The sequence below is a fragment of the Aegilops tauschii genome, chromosome 7 (genome assembly GCF_002575655.3).
Source record: "Aegilops tauschii subsp. strangulata cultivar AL8/78 chromosome 7, Aet v6.0, whole genome shotgun sequence".
NCBI classification, from domain to species: Eukaryota; Viridiplantae; Streptophyta; class Magnoliopsida; order Poales; family Poaceae; genus Aegilops; species Aegilops tauschii.
Window position 1 is genome coordinate 454,781,505 of NC_053041.3, and position 20,634 is coordinate 454,802,138.

A 20,634-nucleotide genomic window follows, 5' to 3' on the forward strand; every position below is an offset into this window, starting at 1 on the left:
AAATCACCGGCGGGTGTGTCCGGGATGTTTCAGTTGGCCTTGTCGGTAATGTGTTACCTAGCTAATTTTTTCTTTGATCATCTCATAATAATCATATATCAGGAAAGTAGCTCCCGGGTGCGCGCGAGTGAGAACAAAGTGCGCAGTAAAGACTAGTATTGATCTGTGGGGCCAGTCTAGATCCTGCGAGGAGTAACAACCACCGGCGGGTGTGTCCGGGACGTGTCAGTTGGCCTTGTCGGTAATGTGTTACCTAGCTAGTTTTTTCTTTGATCATCTCATAATAATCATATATCCGGACGGGACCGCGGGTCTGCGAGCTCGACGGCGACCAAGACGACGAATGAGAGGCGGGAGGAACGCCGGCGGCAGCAGGCCAACAAGATTTGCTACATCTACGTAAAGATTTTTACGTAACCTACGTAAAAGATGACCTAGCCTGATTTGGTTGGAAGGGAAATAGGCCTAGGCCCACACCGTGAAAATCAGAGGCGATTAGTTTACCGTTGAGGAAAGAACGTAACTTTACGTAGCTGGTTACGCAAGTCTAGTGAGATGTTTAGGGGCGACCGGCGGCGGCGGCAGGCCTGTAGAGATGGTCGGGGCGGCCGGCGGCGGCAGAGACGTCGGGGGGGGGGGGGGGGCTACAGAGTTCGCCGGGGGCAGCCTACAGAGTTCGTCGAGGGCGGTTGCATAGAGATGGACTAGGGCAGAGCGAGACGGCTGGGTCGACCCGTCTGGTCCATCGGGTCACACGGTGCCAGCTCCCAGTAATCCTTTTTGATTCGAGGCCGACCCACCTGGCCCGTTAGCCTCGAGATTTTGGGCCGAGTCAGTGACCCAGCGGGCCGACCCGGCCCATTCCCATCTTGACATATATGAGAATTTCTGGCCGTGCTGTTTAGCATGCTCTGACAGATGATTAAGCAAAGAACATTCGGTCTAGGTATCTCCTTTGGAGTAGAACCCATGCTGGTATGCATGCATGGCGAGTCTTTTCACACGATAGGTTGATGAATTGGAGTTATTATATATTGCTCTAGGTTGTAACTGTTCCATATTGAATTTCATCCAAATATTCATCACTACTCTGTGCCTATGCTTTAATACTATTGCACTTGCTTGAGTTACTACTATTGCTTTGTTTGCTGCTGCTGCCACCATTATTGTTACTACTGTTGTTACTCTGTTACTATTGCCATCATATTGTTTTGCTACTAATAAATTTCTACAAGAAAGTGATTCTCAGGTGTGGTTGAATTGACAACTCAACTGCTAATGCTTATAAATGTGTGTCGAATCAATAAATTTGGATGAAATATTACCCTCGAACACTGTTGTGATCCCCTATACTTATGGGTCATCAAAGGGTCTTCCTAATCGAAGAAGTAAAGACTGTTCTATTTAATGCAAACATTTGGCATGTCAATATTTTGACAAGCTAACATATGGTAAAACCTCTTGAAAAGAACATATGGTAAAGCCAAAAGTTTCAAAGTTGACAATTTTTTTAGGGATCAATGAAAACCAATAGATAATCATTTTTTAGACCTGCTGATTATTGGTGTGCCAAATATTGGAATCAAACTATGCGGCCTTCATTGTGGCTACAACTGGTATATGTGCTGCCGAGCACGAAGAACATTGTCTCCCCTCTATGACGATGAGCCAAACCGTGGTATGGCGATGGAAGGCTCCAATTTTGGATTTTTTTTCAAAAGGAGGTTAAATTCCCCGCCTTTGCATCACACGATGCACTCCACCATGTTATTGAAAAGGCTTTCGCCCTATTTTATAGATAAAGCAACAATCACCATACAAACAAACGAAACAACACTCCATCATAACACAAACACTCAAGGCAAGAAATATAGGTGCTAAAGGACAGTCACATCTTATTTCTTCATCTTCTTGTCTTTTGGCTATGTGCATCCATAATGTCTTTATGACATTTCGTTGTTGCAGAGGCTGGGTGTAATTAATATCTCCGTGATATTAATATATTCCCTTTGTCCAAAAAAGAGAAGGCACATCACCCAATACAATTTCATGTAAACAAACGATATACACCAAGTCTCACTAGAAGTCGATGAAACTATCAACCGTGAGCAAGCCGTCATGAAGAGACGAGGATAACCATGAGCTCCGAGGCGGTTCTGGGACTTTATTCTTTTTTTAGAAGAAAAGGGCCTAGCACCCTCTCTGTGCAGTACCGGAGACCGGGACCCATATTTTCTTCACTTGTACGGCAGCGAGGGTATTATGGACTTTCGTCCATGAGGCGTTGGGGCCTGACTGGGAGGCCCTAAATCTCGCAGAGTTCCTTCGGCTTAGAGCTATACAGCCGGCACGGCATCGCCGCCTATTTTGGCTTATTTTTGCGGCAATATCATAGACTCTTTGGACGACTAGGAATAAGATGGTGATTGAGAATGTTTTCTCGAAGAAGGCATCTGACTTCTTCTTTAAATTCCTTGCTTTCTTGCAGCACTGGCACCCGCTCTCGAGGTAGCGTGATCGTGATCGCCTTGGCTTGATGATGGATGCGCTTTTGGCTTCGGCGCGTCGGCTGTCGTCCCCGTAGGGCCGCTCAGCGGTAGCCACTAGGTGGCTTTTTTTCTATTTCTTTAATGCTTTCTTGGGCTTATTTGTGCTGTGGCCCTAGCCGTTATCTGTTGGTTGTTGTTCGAATTTGTATCATGTGGACCGTTGCTTTATTTATAAAGCGAGGCGAAAGCCTATTTCGAGAGCACCGGTTCCATTGCAAGCAAGGAAACCAAAGTTGTACAAAACCGACTCCAGGATCTTACAGACTCTAGACAAAATGGAAAGCTAGCGCAAACAGGTGAAGAAATCTAGCTATTATAGATGAAACAACATGAAGCTCAGAGCTAGGGACTAGCAGCCATTACAGAAACTAGACTCCTCAATTACAAACAAACGGACTGGATCTAAAAGCAAGATGCCAGCCACACACTCCTCAGCCTGGATCCGGTGCTTTGGTCAGGAACTCCAGCTTTCACACCATCGACTGAATGTGTTCTTTAGCAGGATATGCAGACAGCGATTCCCACCGAGCAGCGTACGAGACAGTTTTGCGCCAGAGTACCTGTATGTTAGACCACTTAGCGCGGTTGAAGACGAAATCATTTCTGGTATTCCAGATGGCCCATAGGCCAGATCTGCAGACTTTATTCTGTTACCCAACTAAACAACACAAACTATCAGTGCTTGCAGACTCGGTGACGATGGTACGCTTTCATCATATCCCTTATGGGGGCGTCGTTGGGGAGTGCCGGTTACTTCGGTTGTCGCAATTTTCTGTGGGCTGGCTCGAAGCTTCCCCGGTTGTGGACACTCTTGCTTGTTTCCTCTCATATACACGTGACCGCGCCATCAGGTCTCCAGGACCCTTGTGTTCGCCGTGGCGCTCCTCGGTACGGAGGGACCTCTCCTGGCGATAGTTCGGTGGGGATTTGAGGCATGGTCCGATGGTTTCATCAAGGAGACGTGAGTTCGTTGGACGTCGGTTCTTGGGTTTCTTCTAGTTGTGGGGAAGCCACTCTCGTGCTTCTGCCGAGCAACACACTCCTAATGCTTTGTTGGCCTTGTCGGTAATGTGTTACCTAGCTAGGAGTAGTTTTTTCTTTGATCATCTCAGAATGATCATATACTAGAAGGGTTGTGCACGCTTTGTTGCGCCGTTCGCGTTGTTGGGTTTCTTAAAAAAGTAATCACTCTGTTTTAGAATATAAGGTGTATTACTTTTTTGAAAACTCATTTTTTAAAAGTTTGATCAAATTTGTAGTAAAATATATCAAAATCCATAACATCAAATCGGTATTTTTAGATTCATCACGAAATGAATTTCCATACTTTCCTGTTTAATATTGTGGATGTTGATATTTTTGCTCTAAACTTGGTCAAAGTTAAAGAAATTTATTTTTCTAAAAAACTAATACCCCTTATATTTTATAATAGATGGAATAGTTTGGCCGGTGGGGGAGATAATAGAGTGTGTTTTATTTTTATTTATAATGCAGTGATTTGGTGGGCCTTTTCGTGTTGTGATTATGTATTATCCGCTAACCAACCTATATTTATGTGGGAAATTTCTGTGTAGGTTGTTGCATGTACTATATTGGCTACAATATCACATGGTAGAGCTTCTAAGTGGTGGGAGGGTGTGCGGAATTGATATGTTTTTATAGGTAGGTGGTTGCTGATTGTTTTTATAGATCGGTGGTTGCTGACTGATTTGAAAAATCATTGGCCCAATCAAAATCTTAAACCAAATCAAAATTGAATACCTCAATGGAATGAAAGAGCTTCAAGTTTTGAGAGCATAGTGATTTAATAGAATTGAATGAGAGAGCTTGAGAAATTGTTGACCCGGTCAAAATCGGATGACTTAATTCTAAATTGAATACCTTAATTAATTGTGAGGCCTTAAAAATTAGGAAGCATAGTGTATAGTATAAAAAAATTGAATAATGAAGCTTTGAGAAATTGTTGACCGGTTAAAATCGGGTGACCCAATTATAGTTGGAGACCTCAATTGAATGTGTGATTTTTAAAACTAGGAAGCTTGGTGTTATAGAGGATGAGAATTTCCCGCCGTGTTGTTTTTATCTTTAAAAGAGGACGATAGCATGCTCTCAGATAGACTGAGGTGAGACAGATGATTAAGCAAAGAACATTCGGTTTAGGTATCTCCTTTGGAGCAGAACCCATGCTGGTATGCATGGCGAGTCTTTTCACACGATAGGAAAGCTCAGACCATGGAAAGTGAAAGAGCAGTAGACGCACTAGAAAAATACAGTATTTATGAAAAGCGAGAAGAATGTGATACCATCCCATCCCATGCACATAAAGCAAAGTCGCAGATGCTGTTCAACTCTGCTGGATAGACGCAGTTGCTTTAGTGTTGATTATTACGTACTCAGATGGCTGTGGCCTGTGGGTACCGTGCTCTAAAGCTTGCTCCATCCATCTGAGCGCATCAACATTTCGGCAAATGTTCCCAGATCCCAGTCAGGCCTAGTTAAACATTTCGGCACATGCCACATGCTTCCACGTTCTCTCATCTCAAGCTGTGGAGTACATGAAATGGTCACTGAATCTCCAAAAAAATAAAAACTGAGACAAGTTGGAGACCCAGACAGCAGATGTTTCGGCAAAATCACACACAAGCCCTAAGAGTAATCAAACATAAGACCTGATAAATTCCAAGGTATGAAAAGGATCCTTGTTCCCTCAAGCTTGACGGCAGCTCGTCTCCGTTTCTGGAACACCCCTCCTGACAAGAACCCAAAGAAAGTTATACATGATTTGATCTCTCTGTCTCTCGCTGTCACCTGCCACGCTTGAAGATAGCCTCAGTCAGCTAAAAACACTACGTACTAACCTGCAAAACTAGAACATTGTTCTGCCTTGGCCGGAGGGAAGGCTTTGATCATCACACATGGGCCTGACCGACTGACTTTAGCATCTCAGGGAGCATGCCGATGAGTATGGCCACAAAGAAGAAGAAAAGCAAGCAAATGGCGCCACTTGTGCAGGCGCCGAGCTTTTACACCTGTTTTGACAGGCTTGCCCTTCCAAACCACTCCAGTATGCTATATAAACCCATGAGATTCAGAACCAGGAGTCACCAAGGAGAGACACAAGCAGCAACTGAAATGAGTTCCCTTTCCATGAAGTGCATGCTCTTCACCTCGGCAGTCGCCGTTGTCCTTGCCCTTTTCCCCGTCGCCGCTGTCGGCGCCGGCCTGAAAGTCGGGTTCTACAGCAAGAGCTGCCCGTCGGCAGAGAACCTGGTGCAGCAGGCGGTGGCTGCTGCCTTCAAGAACAACACCGGTGTCGCCGCTGGCCTCATCCGGCTGCACTTCCACGACTGTTTTGTCAAGGTATGTTCATGAGTAATAGTTTGCTGGTCCTAGACATATGGGTGTGAATAGAGGATCCTTGGCTGGAAAGTACAGTATCATCTGCATCTAGCTACTTTTAGCTAGAAATCATCATAGACGGATAGATGCAGACAAGAGTGCAGCATAGTCAGTTAGCCCAGTTTTCTTTCTCTGACGATGATTCATTTGCATTTATTTATTTTAGAAATGGAGGAGGACCCCGGCCTCTGCATCTGGATGATGCATGCAGCCACTTTATTAATTATTCACACAAGACCATACAAAGTCATACAAAAGTAAGACTAAAGCCACCGTCTAGACAACATCTGTCGCTACTCCTATCTAGTTGATGAAGGGATGCTGATAGTCTGAGCCTAATACCAAACAGACCTTGCAGCCAAACCTAACATCTAAGACCTGAGGTCCCAACCAGGACGCCTGCCGGGTATGGGGCATCCACCAGTCCGGCGCACTCTTCAACCTAGACGCCTGCCGGGTATGAGGCCGCCGCAGCCACCTGCCACCAATCCATCTTTAGTGTTGTACTACTGCATGTACCTTGCCCGGTCTAACTGCCGTCGACGCCACCATGACGCCAGACAACACCACCATCCTGTGCTCGTCCATCATCACACGCCCACCGGCGAGACCCCGCTGCTCCATGCCGCAGAGACCCGCCGTTGTCGACGTGTCAGATACCACGCCGCTCCTCCTCTTGTCCCCTCCAGCCAACACTTGCTCCAAAACGATGCCCCAAGAGGGAGAACGACATCGAAACGTCGCCATCGTCCGATCCAGTAGATTCAGATCTAGGGTTTCCCCCGGAACCTTCCGATCAGGTTGACGTGACCTGCAACGACGATGCCTCGAGAAGGGAACGACATCCGACACGCCGCCATCGTCCGCCATGACCGCAGTCAGGCGCGATTTTCACCGGAAGCCACGTCGTCCCGATCTCGCAGTTGGCTGGAACCGAGCGGTGCCCGCCGCCGAACCGGTGACGCCGCTGTCGATCCGGTCACGCCACAGCCGTGCGACGCCCCCGATGGAGATCCCGATCGAGATCGAAGACGACCCCGACCGAAACCCCGCCACCAGCGCCGCCGCACCGAGCCAACTCAGTTAGAGAATAGGGTTTAGGGTTTTCCGTGGGGCAAAGCCTCTCCACGTCTTTCTATATATATAACAATCAGCATACAATTACATATGTACAGGGTACGTGTACATGACACGCTAGACCTATTTTAACACTCCCCCTCAATCTGAACTTCTACTCTGTACAAGGTTTAGATTGGTACTAAAACGGTCTAGCATCTGTCTGGTGGCTGGTTTAGTAAACACATCAGCCAGCTGATCGTTAGAAGAAATGAATCTGATCTCAAGAGCTCCAGAAGCAACACGCTCACGCACAAAGTGAAAATCAATCTCGATGTGCTTGGTACGTGCATGGAAAACTGAGTTGGCAGTCAGATATGTGGCCCCTAAGTTATCACACCAGAGAACCGGAACACGCTGCTGAGACACTCCAAGCTCTTTGAGTAGTGACTCTACCCAGATGGCTTCAGCAGCTCCATTCGCCAAGGCTTTGTACTCGGCCTCTGTGCTCGACCTCGACATTGTTGGTTATTTCTTCGAACTCCAGGAAATGAGGTTCGGTCCAACGAATATGGTGAAACCTCCAGTTGATCGACGATCATCCGGACAACCTGCCCAATCTGCGTCAGTGAAGATACTAATGCTAGTAGAGACAGCCTTGCGAAATTTCAGCCCTGTGTGCAACGTTCCTTTCACATAGCGTAAAATCCGCTTAACAGCTTCCCAATGAGCATCAGTGGGCTGTGAGAGAAACTGACACACCTTGTTCACTGCAAATGAAATATCCGGACGGGTGAGTGTTAAATATTGCAGTCCACCAACAACACTGCGATACCGGAAAGAATCATCGGTACTGAGAGGCCGTCCAGACACTCGTGCAAGCTGCTCGGAAGTAGACAGCGATGTGGAAGTAGGCTTACAATTCTCCATGCTCACACGGTGTAAAAGATCCAAGGCATACTTCCGTTGAGTCAATGTCATCCCCCCTGAATTGTAGGACGCTTCCAGACCAAGAAAATACTCCAACGGCCCAAGGTCCTTGATAGGAAAACTGGCAGCGAGGGCATGAACAAGACCATCAACCGCACGTGGAGAAGATCCGGCAATGACAATGTCATCCACATAGACAAGCATATAGATCTGAACATCACGATAGCGGAAGAAAAACAAAGATGTGTCTGCTTTGGAGGAGGCAAAACCCAAAGCGAGAAGACGAGCATTGAGCCGAGCATACCATGCATGAGGAGACTGCTTGAGTCCATAGAGTGCGCGCTGAAGCTTGCACACATGCGAGGGAAAACGAGCATCCTCGAAACCAGGTGGCTGCTGCATATAGACGTCCTCGGAGAGATACCCATGAAGGAAAGCATTGCTGACATCAATCTGCCGAAGACTCCAACCGCGAGAAACAACCAAGGCAAGAACCAAACGAACGGCCGGCTTGACAACCGGACTGAAGGTATCACCATAGTCAATGCCAAGCTGCTATGTGAAACCACGGGCGACCAGACGAGCTTTGTACTTATCAACAGAGCCATCCGGACGGTGCTTGGTCTTGAAGATCCATTTGCTCCCAACAACATTGACACCGCGGGGCCGAGGCACAAGAACCCAAGTCTTGTTGTGATGCAGAGCAGTGAGCTCATCAATCATCGCGGTACGCCAGGCAGTCTCACGGAGAGCATCACGATGAGAGACAGGCACCGCAAGAAACGCACGGCGACGGGGATCATAGCGGATAGTCTCGTCAGTAGGAACAAGAGCACGGTGAGTATGATCGCGGGTGCGGGTAACCATGGTGTGTGCAGGAGCAGCTGGGGGCGTCGCGGTCGAGGGAGCTGGACTCCCCTCGACAGAGGGCGACGCGAGCTGCGGTGGCGATGGCGGAGCAGCATCCTCGAGCACCGGGGCGGGGGACACCGCGTCACCGCGCGGCAAGGAGGCCGTGGACGGGCCGGTCGAGCCGGGCGAGGCGGTAGCCGATGGACCAGCCAGGCCGGGCGAGGCGACGACCGAGCCGGGCGACGCGGGAACCGAGCCGGGCGACACGGGAGCCGGGCGGGGAGACGTGCATGTCCCATGCACGTCGATCGCCAAGGAGGGCTGCGCGACGGCCACGTGGGGGCAGCGGGCAGAGGGCGTGCATGCGCCATGCACGTTGAGCGCGGAGAAGGCGGAGCCGAAGAATCCTGCACAGAAGCAACAGGGCCTGGGACAGGCGTGTCAGTAGACAAATAGGACAGGTCGTATTTGCACATATGGTCACCCGTAGCCGGTTCAGTGGGAGGAAAAGAGAGAACATCAGCTAAAGAAGAGACATCGACAGTGACCCCAGGAGTGGCATAGGGAAAAACAGACTCGTCGAAAACAACATCACGGGAGATGTAGATACGTCCCGTGGAACGATCAAGACACTTGTATCCCTTATGCATCGGACTATAGCCCAAGAAAACACACATGGCGGATCGGAAAGCAAGTTTGTGTGCATTATATTTGCGCAAACTAGGCCAGCAGACGCACCCAAAAGTGCGAAGAAACTTATAATCGGGGTGCACCTTAAGGAGACGATATATGGGTGTATCTTGTTGAAGAACAGGTGTAGGCATGTGATTAATGAGATAGCATGCCGTAAGGAATGCCTCATCCCAAAAACGCAATGGGAGAGAAGAATGAGCCAGCAAAGCAAGGCCTGTTTCAACAAGATGACGGTGTTTGCGTTCGGCAATGCCGTTCTGCTGAGACGTGTGCGGGCAAGACACACGATGAGAGATGCCAGTGCGTTGGAAATAATGATGCAACCGGTGATACTCACCACCCCAGTCGGACTGAACAGCGATGATTTTAGTGTGGAGAAGACGCTCAACATGAGCCTGAAAGGCATAAAATACTCGCTCAACGTCAGACTTATGCTTAAGGAGATAAATCCAAGAGAAGCGAGAGTAATCGTCAACAAAGCTCACATAATATTTATAACCTCCGGAAGAAGCAATAGCTGCCCCCCAAACATCATAATGAATTAACTCAAGAGGCATAGTGGAAACATGATGTGATAAATTATAAGGCAATTGTCGACTTTTAGCACGCTGACAAGCATCACACACGGAAGTCTGACGTTCAGAAGAACACACCAAATCATTATTCCTAACAATGTTGTGAACAATATTATTCGAGGGATGACCGAGACGCTGGTGCCACTGGGACGGGGTGGTCTTGATGCTGAGGGACGCTTGGCGGGTGGAGGATGACGATGCGCGACCAAACGGGATGGGGTAGAGTCCACCATGACATCTACCGTGAAGAAGGATTTTCTTCGTGGCCGTGTCCTTGACAAGGAAAAAGAAATGGTGAAATTCCACAAAAACATCATTATCAAGGATGAGACGATAAACGGAGAGAAGATGTTGATGAATGTGTGGTAGACGAAGAATATTGCGTAAACGAAGGGATGAACCGGGTATAGAGGAATGACCAATATGCGAAATAGACAAACCTGCACCGTTTGCCACTTGCACTTGATCCTTCCCGCCGTAGCGCTCGTGGAAGTGCAGACGATCAAGATGACTCGTCAGGTGGTCCGTCGCACCGGTGTCCAGAATCCAGTGCGGCGGCTCATGGGAGGAGGATGTGGACGCGGAGTTGGCGGCGCGGTGGTCATGATCATAGCGGCTGCGACAGTCGCCGGCCTCATGACCCCAATTCTTGCATATCTGGCACCGGGGACGCCAGCGGCGGTTGCGACCACCCCCGTTGCCACCTCTGTTTCCTCCTCCATTGCGGCTATTGCCCGTTGTTGTTGTTACGACGAGAGGGGTTGCCCTGGCTGTTGCCATAGCCGCCCGAGCTGGGCGGGAGGGAACCAGCGAGGGGGCGGCCGCCGCTCGGGCGGCCAAAATCGGAGGCTCGGCCGGAAGTGTTGTTGTAGACCGGCCGAGACGCGACGTTGGCGGAGGACTGCCAATCCCCGTGCTCGGACTGCTGCTGCTGAAGGGCCTCGTAGTGGAGAACGCTGGAGTAGAACGCGGGGAACGTGATTGGCACGCCCGTGAAGTTCATGGAGGCGGCGATGGGGTTGAACGCCGAGCCGAGCCCGGTCAGCATGTAGTCGATGACCTCATCATCGTGAAGAGGAGAGCCGGCGGCGGCCATCGAGTCAGCGAGGGCCTTGACCTTCTGCATATACTCGCCGGCGGGACGATCTCCCTTGCGCAGCGCCTGAATTTGGCGCGGAGGTTGCGCACGCCGGCGTTGTTCTCGGCGGCGAACATGGTGTGCACGGCCGCCCAGGCGGCGGCGGCCGACCTGCAGCCAATGAGCTGCGCAGAGATCTCCACGCTCATCGAACCGAGGAGATGCCCGAGAACCTTCTGATCCAGCGTCCACCATTGCTCGTAGTCAGGGTTGGACACGGTGCGGGCGGCCTCGCCGATGCCTGTCGTCACGGTCGGCGCCGGCGCGGTGGCCGAGCCGTCGAGGAAGCCGTGGAGGCGAACTCCGGCGAAGTTGGGGAGGGCAAGAGCCCTCCAGAGCATGAAGTTGCTGCGGTCAAGCGAGACCACGATGGGCGGAAGGACGGGGGTGGGAGCCGTCGCGGCGGGTGGGCGATGACGGGGGCGATCGGGACGAGCGCGGAGGGGGTGGTGAGCGTGAGCGCAGAGGAGGGGGTCATCGCGGGTGCCGGCGCGGTGGACATCGCGGCGGCCGCGAGGAAACTACGGCGGCGGCGGCGGCGGCGGGAGGAGAGGCGGCGGCGGCTAGGGTAGGCTCTAATACCAAGTTAATAGGGTTTAGGGTTTTCCGTGGGGCAAAGCCTCTCCACGTTTTTCTATATATATAACAATCAGCATACAATTACATACGTACAGGGTACGTGTACATGACACGCTAGACCTATTTTAACAACCTCCTCCTAGCCCAGTCACCGCCAGATCCAGCCGTCCCCGCCTCCGGGAGACCAGCCTGACGAGGCGCCCCTTGTCCCCAAACAGTCAACCCGCGCCGCCGCCACGAGGACCAGAGGAAGGAGGGAGTGCCCCGCCGCCGCCCGCGCCGCACGGGCTTCGCCCGGCGGACGCACTCCGGCGGCGGCGAGGGGAAGGAGACGTTGAGGAGGGGTAGTCGCCGGCGGCCGATCTAGATCTCCGAGACGCGCGCGGGGGGCGCGTCGCGGGAGCAAAGCGTGGATTCTACAGTCCCCAAAGCGATGATTCATTTGCATGAATGAAATAATGATGATGACTCATATATTTGCATTAATTCAACTCTGCTTTTGTATATGCCAACGAAAAACATGCATGTTGTGGACTATACATATCATCAAGTCAAGTGCCCACAGTTTCATACTGAAACAAATATTTGCAAGGTGATTTACTGTTACTAAGCACAAGTACAACATGGCAACAGGGTTGTGACGGCTCAGTCCTGATCGACTCGACAGCAAACAACACTGCTGAGAAAGACGCGCCCCCCAACAAGCCCAGCCTCCGTGGGTTCGAGGTGATCGACGCGGCAAAGAAGGCCATCGAGGCGAAATGCCCCAAGACGGTCTCATGCGCGGACATTCTCGCCTTCGCCGCCCGTGACAGCGTCGCGCTAGCAGGAAATGTTACCTACAAGGTGCCCGCCGGGCGCCGCGACGGCCGGATTTCCACCAACGCGAGCGCCCTCAACAACCTACCGTCGCCGCTCTCAACGGCGTCCGAGCTGGTCGGCAACTTCACCCTCAAGAACCTCACGGCCGAGGACATGGTCGTCCTCTCCGGCGCCCACACCATTGGCGTCTCCCACTGCTCGTCCTTCACAAACAGGCTATACGGCTTCAGCAACACCAGTCAGGTATAAATATAATGGTGTTCAAAACTGCCGCCAGATGTCAGACATTTTCCTATGCATCTAGAGTCTATTTCTACAATATGACGATTGTTTTACTGCCAGGTTGATCCTACGATGAGCTCTGCCTACGCGTTCCTGCTCAAGAGCATATGCCCTGCCAACAGCAGCCAGTTCTTCCCAACCACGACGACCGATATGGACATCATCACCCCGACGGTGCTGGACAACAAGTATTACGTGGGTCTGACGAACAGCCTGGGCATGTTCACGTCGGACCAGGCGTTGCTCACGAACTCGACTCTGAAAACATCGGTCGACGAGTTTGTCAAGAGCGAGAAGAGGTGGAAGAGCAAGTTTGTCAAGTCCATGGTGAAGATGGGGGACATCGAGGTGCTGACAGGAACGCAAGGAGAGATAAGGCTCAGCTGCAGGGTCATCAACAAAGGGAGCGCTGGTCTTGAGATTACTAATGGACCCGACTATGGTGAATTCGCTGAAATAGCGACGAGCTAGTGGCTGTTTAGGCCCTTGATTTGACAAAGAAAGCAAGCATGCAGAACAACTGAAGATCGATCGTCCTGCTTTTTTTTTTGTATTGTTCCGTCTGTTTCTTGGTTTTCTTGTATCGATGCAGGATAAAAGTTTTTTTTTATAATGTTGCGCATGGGAATGGTGTGTTGTGAACTTTACCAACAAGATGACAATGGAATGTTTTGTTCTTGTATTTACGCATTCTAAATTCAGGAAATGGAAGAGATGATGGAGAAAAACTACTTTAAAAAAATATGGACAACATTATACTCCATACTTGAGTGACACAATGGCTTTAGATGTTAGGGTTTGGTGCGATGTCCGTTTGGCATTAGGCCCGGATATTCGGCACACCTTCATCAATGGGATAAGAGTAACAACAGGTGTTGCCTGACTGATGTATTACTTGATATGGCCTGTGTGAATAATTAATAAGATGACCGCATGCATCGTCCAGATGCAGAGGCCGGGGGTCTATCCTCCTTTAAAAAGAAAACTTGAGTGACACAATTAATGGCTGAGATATGGCCAACTTCGACATAATGGACTGACACTACTGGACTTCCATAAACTAATGTGACTTTAATCTAGCAAAACAGAAGTTTGGTTTATTCTAAATAAAATTTCAATTAGGCCGGCGAAGTACTTACATTTCAAAAACTACACGACCTTTACATCGCACAAAATGTCCCTCCTGTGTTGCTCCCGCGGACGACTGGGAGGCAAAACCTAGCGCTGCCGCCGGGGGTCCCCTCCTCCCTCTCCCCACTCCCTTGCCGCCGCCAGAAGGTGCGGGCAGGCGAGCGGTGACGGGGTCTTCTTCGTCCCCTTTTGTGGGAGATCCGATGCGGGTCGGATCTTACGAGAAAAAATCCGTGGGGAGGAATGGCCATTTTTGCGAGATCTTGTAAAGTTATGAAACCGTTGAAAATGTTTTTTTTGCCTCAACTCCCGTAAAACGCTGGTTATTTTAGAGATACGGGAGCTGTTGGAGATGCTCTAACCGACCGAAACTTCATTGCACGCCCTGCTCAAACCTTGCTAGAACGTTGTCGCTGTGCTAGCGCCCGACACCATGCCCACCCCAACGATGTGCTGCCGCTCGGCACCACACCCGTGCTATCACGTGTGTCACCGATTGGCGGGTTCTAGGTCATTACCTATTTTCTGTTTAACAATAAAAAAAATGGATTTAGAAGAAGAAACTACTAACAAAAGTTGCTTTCAGATAACTTCTTTTAAATTTTACAATTATCCTGTAAAATCTCTACTCCTAATGGACGACTTGATGAATAATCCGCGCGGTTTATTTTTGCTGGGTTTTTTTATCATCCTCCCACCTCCGTTTTATTTTCGTCATTCCTCCCACCTCCGTTAACTCGCTATCTTCTGCGAAAAAAACCGTCTAGGGTTCGTAGAGGTTGCGCCGCCACCGCTCGGCTCGGCCTCCTCCTTCCCTTCCCTCCCCCCACCTCCAGCCACACCCGTCCGACCACCTGCCGGATCCCGCGCCGCCACGCCTGCATCGCTCCGGTCTTCTCCCACAACTCGCGCATCGCAACGGCGCTCGCGCCCGCGCGGTCTCCTCCATGACCTGTCTCCATTGCGGCGGCGGCGGCACACATGACGCATCCGACGGCGAGCTCCACAGGTCAACGCATCCTCTCTTCTCTCCCATGGAAGTCCCTCCCCACTCACATCTCTCTCTCTGTCTGCGAGCGGTGGCGGCCGGCTGCGCGACAGGTCGATCTGGTCACGCCTTCCCACCATCGACCTCGCCGTCATTGAAGCACGCCACCACGCCGCCGCTCTTCTGTCTCTCCCTGCTCGCCTCCCGCGGCCAAGGAGCGCCCCAACCTCGCCATGTCGCTCGTGTGGCTCCCATGGTGCCGCCCCGCATAGCTCCTTGCTGAGCGCTGCAGGTCATGATGCCCGCCGATTTGATCTGCACAGCCACTCAATCCTCGGAACTCCCAATCGACGGCAACTCGACCGGGGGCTGGGGTGACAAGACTTCGACAATGCAGACGAGGAAGATCACGTCGTGGACGATTGCCTCAGCTAGGGTCCTTTGTTGTCATGGCACCGTTGACCCTGTGCTGCGGGCCGGCGAGGTCGTTGAACTTGCTGAAGGCATCACCAAGCTTCTATCTCTAGGTTAGATTCAGGCACCTGTAATCTATGTGCATCATATTGCTCATCGTTAGTTCGGTTGTGCCATTTGTTTCGATTACTGTATGCCTGAACACCTAGCTTAATTAGAGCTCACAACCGCAGTAATCATCCATTTATGCTGCTTAAACAGTTTCTCATGTGCTCTCTAATTTAGTGCATACACATTTTGACTGAGTGGCGGAGATATAGAGAAATTGTTTGATTTTGGTGCAACATGACTCTGATGATTATTTTTTGTTACCTTTCCTATTTAGATCTGCACCAATCCTTGTCAGAAAATTGAGAAGTCATGGCATAGTCAAATCTGAACAAGCCGTGTGGAGCTTCACGATGAGTCTGCGCATGAATTTGGGAATGGACGGATGTCACTCCGAAGAAGTCAGAGAATATTTTCAATGCGCAGCAGGACAAGAGAAAAGAAGAGAAGCAAAGAGAGGTGGGTTATCGCTCCTACATTGCTTACATGAACATCTTGATTTTTTTAGAAAGAAGGCATAGACCCGACATTAAATTAATGACACCCTGAAAAATAGAAAAGGCAAAAGAAACATGATACAAGGTACATGGTGCTGTAGGACCAGCTTACAAGACATGAAACAAACCATGCAATATAAAAATATAACAGAGTGGATTTTCTACTCCCAGATGCACCTACACCATCCATGAACAGTAAATTCAAAAGAAAATGAAAAACAGAATAAAAAAATATGAAATTTTGAGACATGAAATTAGATCAAAAGTTTTAGCATCTTGCAAATTTTTCACCACGAAATAACATTCATGGTGAAAAATGAGGCGTAAGTAGATTCACTCATTTTGCTTCGTAAGTAGTCCATATTGAAATCTATATAAAGACTTCTATTTAGGAACGGAGGGAGTACAAAAGAAACGCCTCTTGATCGTCGAAGTCCTCCGCCACGAAGCGAAACACCAATGAGGCGTAAGTAGATGATGAACACATAGCAAGCACTGCGCAGGAGTGAGATCACGTCAAGCAATATTGATTTGTTTGATTTGATGAATATTCTACCATTTGAAATAAATCTGAATGTTATTGTTTATTATTCTTATGGAGTGTTTGGCAGTGTGAGCATGTAGTATAAGAGTACCTTATCCGTTCAGCGGGGTGCTCCAACTTTTGATGCTGGTGAAGCTTTTGCAATGATGGCTGCATCCTCCATCATTTGTTAGTCTCCATTGGAGGTTTAATTAAACTGAAGTAAATATGCTAGATTCTTTTGTCAAATAAAAACATGACTGCCTATTTTGCTTGTCAGGACCAAGATCTCTAGCTATCAATGAAATGTTCAGAGTAGTTTTTGTTGCCTTTGTGTAACCCTGATAGCAGCTTCTTGGAAGGTTCAGATGTGTGGCAAAGGATTTCAATTTTCCTGTTTACACAAAGGAAACTCGAGGAAGGTTCAGATTTCTCATGCTTGGTTCTGTGCTCTCAGGGTTACATAGACAAAAATGCCTCCTATTTACACAAAGGCAACTCGAGGAAGGTCCAGATTTCTCATGACTGCTTCTTCGGCATTTCATGCTTGTGCCATCTTATTAGAAAATGTAGTTTGTTTTATAGCTGATGATGCTTGATGCTTTTATCGATTAGTAAATGCTCAGCTTTAGCTCATAAACTACATGGCAAAAGCTAATTCCGATGGGTCTGATGCAAATAATTTTCATCTTTAGACATTCCTTTAGTTGATTATTTAATCCTTTTATAAGAATCTATTTAGCTTTGTATTGTTGCAGTTTCATTATATATCCACTTACCAATGCATCTAAAGATTTGTTTCAAATGGTAGAATATGTTACAGGTGTTTCTCTCTACTTTGTGCTCCAGATTTGTTTCCCTACAATATGGCGGATTAATGTATATTCTTCTGAAGTCATAGTACATTCATGGTCTGTACATATGTTTGTATGCTGCAAACCTGAGTCCGGTAGGCAGCGGCTGATTTCTTCATTTGCTATCTTTATATTCTTCAAAGCAATTTAATTTCTTATCTTGCACCTGTGATGAACCTACAATCTAGAGCACAAGGAAACTATAGATAATTTGTTCTATTGCCTCTGTGAACTTAAGTTATGGCTTTTAAAAGTATTTAAACACCATGTCTTTTATATGGATGTCTACCTTTTCCAAAAGAATTGATATTCTATTTGGTGTAATTCAGGAACAACTGAGCTATCAAACATAATATAGGATGCAAAAATAGAAGTGTATGAGCATGTAGTGTATAATTCGGGAGATTAGGGGAATGTATTGACAAGTGACAATCGTATTTCCTTGCGTCCTCGATGCCGCTTCCTTAGCTCACATAGTAGTTCTTTTAATACGTACCGTACTCGATTTGATTAGCAGGCTTCAGGTAATTTGTGTTTGTGTGGTAACATCAGCGGACCTGTACTGCTACGAATTACATCACGGACTATGTGTTACTTTATTAATTGTAGTTTCTTTGTTCAGTTAGTTCTCTGGAAAAAACCACTTCTTCTCCTGATGTATATGTTTTTTTTTGTGAATTCGGTATGTATATGTTTAATACTAATCTTCCAAAGATTGTTGTAAGAAATAACTATATTTACTATCTTATCTCATCAGTGGGCTAATTCTATAAAAGAACTAATAAGGAGATTTCTTAGCATTTCTGTATATGTTTGGAGCAGTGAGATAATTTTATCCTATATGACTTTCTTTCTCTTGCCTTTCCTGATTTCGTTTTCCCCTCCATTTTTTTTCAGGTTTCAAAGTTTGGCCGCAGCTAGCTTGATTTGGAGACATTTCCTGTTAGGAGTTAAACTTTGGTTTGGAGGCATCGAGCTTTGGCTGTAACTAGCTTTGTTACTTGGTATACCTCTGTCAGCATTCAGGTAAACACTATCTACCACATTGTTTAATATGGGGTTTACTCTGGTGCCACGTGTACTATATTGCTAGATTTAACTTTAATCTATGAGTTGCTTCGTATCTATTTCGGCATAAATGTTTCATCATACTAGGATTTAATTGGTGATCTTACTTTTGTTGCCTTTTGGTGACTATGAAATATATTGCATTTTCATGGAAGCAGGAGCCGGGTAGTTGTTGAGCGGGTTGTGGGAGAGGCGGTCGGCGAGCGCGGGCTAGACGGGAAGGTGATGCTTGCGATGGCGACCATGCCGGCGGGCAGGGCAAGGTCGATTGTGTCCATCATGGTGTTTCCGAGGGAGAGCGAGGCATCTGCCATCGCGCATCTGAAGAAGTCGATGCTCGGAGCGAGGTTGACCACCGTGGCCGGCGTGAAAGCGGACGGACTTAAAGGCCGGTGACAGGTTTGCCGTCGTCGCACCGTCTCTCAACTTGGCGGAGAGGCGAAAGGAGAGCGGTGGCACCATGAAGACCTCGACGCCTGCTGCTGTGACCACGACCAGGCCATTGTGTTTGTAATAAAGATACTAATTGTATACATATCCCCCAGCTTCAAAAACATTAGATAAATATCCAACTTATTATTGAAAAATCTTGATTCAAGATAAATGGAACCTTTCCTATATACAATGAGCTTATTATTTGAAGGTTGCATTGATTGTGCTATTATTGCTGAAATAAGAGGCTTACGTGAATTTGTCAATCTTTGTATACCTTGTAATAGTGATTGTCAATCTTTATGTACCTTATAATATTGACTGTCAATCTTTGTGTACCTTATAATAGTGACACATGGATGCGTGAAGTTGACTGGTACTCCCTCCGTAAAGAAATATAAGAGCATTTAGATTCACTACTTTAGTGATCGAAACACTCTTATATTTCTTTTTTAGAGAGAGAGAGAGTACTAATACTACTTAAAAATGGATGATATATATTCAGTTATGAGTTCTTGGGTGGTGGCGGCGATCGATTTGGTTAGTTAAAGACATACGAAGATTGCCAGAAGGAAAAAAGTGAAGAGAATTTATATTCGTCGTTGCATGATGAAATCTGAATGTAACCATGCTTAACCCGTATTTCTAAATTGAAAGAATAGTTTGATCAACGTGCTCATATTTTTATTATTCCGTGGCAACGCATGGGAATTCGGCTTTTGCCCGTAGCAACGCACGGGCTCTCCAAAGCTATAATTTCGGCCGAGCTAGGGAGCTATTTAAAACTTTGCATAATATACGTGCGCGTGCAGCTCCACAAAAGTGTCCCCAGTTTGCAAGCAGCTATCTCAAAAAAGTGTCCCCAGTTCGCGTTCGCAAACCGCCAAACCCTAACGTGCGACGGCCTTCTGCTCGGCGGCCGCAAACCACCGGCTGAAGCTGGCGCCGTGATCACCATCGTGAACCCCTTATCCCGCCCTCATTCGACGTTCTGTGCCGCCCTCGCCCAGAAACCATAGTCGGCGCCCCCGACTGCCCCGATCTTCTCGTCCCTTCCTCTTTCACCGCCGCCGCCACCGCAGGGCCTTCATCCTCCTTCTCACCGGCTAAGGTAAGGCCAATGCCCAGATCCCTACCATACCCCTTGTTGACGGAGTTCACCAGTTCGGTTCTTACCAAAGATATGAATCAATCATGTTCTGTGGTGTTGGAGAAATGGAGAGCACTCTAGCTAGTACTCCCTCCGTTCGGAATTACTTGTCGCGGAAATGAATGTATCTACACGTATTCTAATTCTAGATACATCCATTTTCGAGACAAGCAATTCCAAACGGAGGGAGTACTTCTTTGGAGTACTAGTAATATTGACTCTGAGATCCGCACGCACGTCACTTGTATCCATTACATCTCCAGTTAGATTATGGCTGCAGCTTCCCTTTTCAGGAGCTTGATGCTGCTGCTGAAACTGTTTCCAAATGACTACTAGGAACTACAGCGGGGTTTTTAAGCATCGTCATGATGCTTCTCTTATTCTTGGTTGGTAAAATGATTTAATAATTGTTATATATATTTTTCTTCAGAATGTATTCCACAAATAAGGACTTTAGCATGCATGTCCATTTTATTTAATTTATGTGCCTCATGTGCTATTTTGTGGCCTGAGCCCTGAGGGGTGGGGAGCAATCAGTTACTGGCCCGCCATGTGTTTTAATTTGCTTGTCCCCCCATTTATAGACATTTTCTT

At 48.0% G+C, this 20,634-nt stretch overlaps 1 protein-coding gene across 12 annotated transcripts; it reads left to right on the forward strand.

Annotated features, from left to right (window-relative positions):
* The first annotated feature begins 5,486 nt into the window (after positions 1-5,486).
* Positions 5,487-19,156, forward strand: LOC109776309 (peroxidase 5). 12 transcript variants are annotated; one of them, XR_012189209.1, is made up of 8 exons: positions 14,723-15,521; positions 15,794-15,975; positions 16,394-16,479; positions 16,625-16,725; positions 16,817-17,044; positions 17,386-17,485; positions 18,288-18,416; positions 18,617-19,156. XR_012189209.1 is itself a non-coding variant. In XM_020334952.3 (3 exons), the coding sequence occupies exons 1-3, from the start codon at positions 5,502-5,504 to the stop codon at positions 13,344-13,346; spliced, it is 1,251 nt and encodes a 416-aa protein (XP_020190541.2). In that variant the 5' UTR covers positions 5,487-5,501; the 3' UTR covers positions 13,347-13,557. The 12 variants fall into 12 exon arrangements, 1 of the variants encoding a protein (XP_020190541.2); XR_012189208.1 differs by having other exon boundaries at positions 16,406-16,479; XR_012189211.1 differs by lacking the exons at positions 16,625-16,725; positions 16,817-17,044.
* Positions 19,157-20,634: the final 1,478 nt, after the last annotated feature.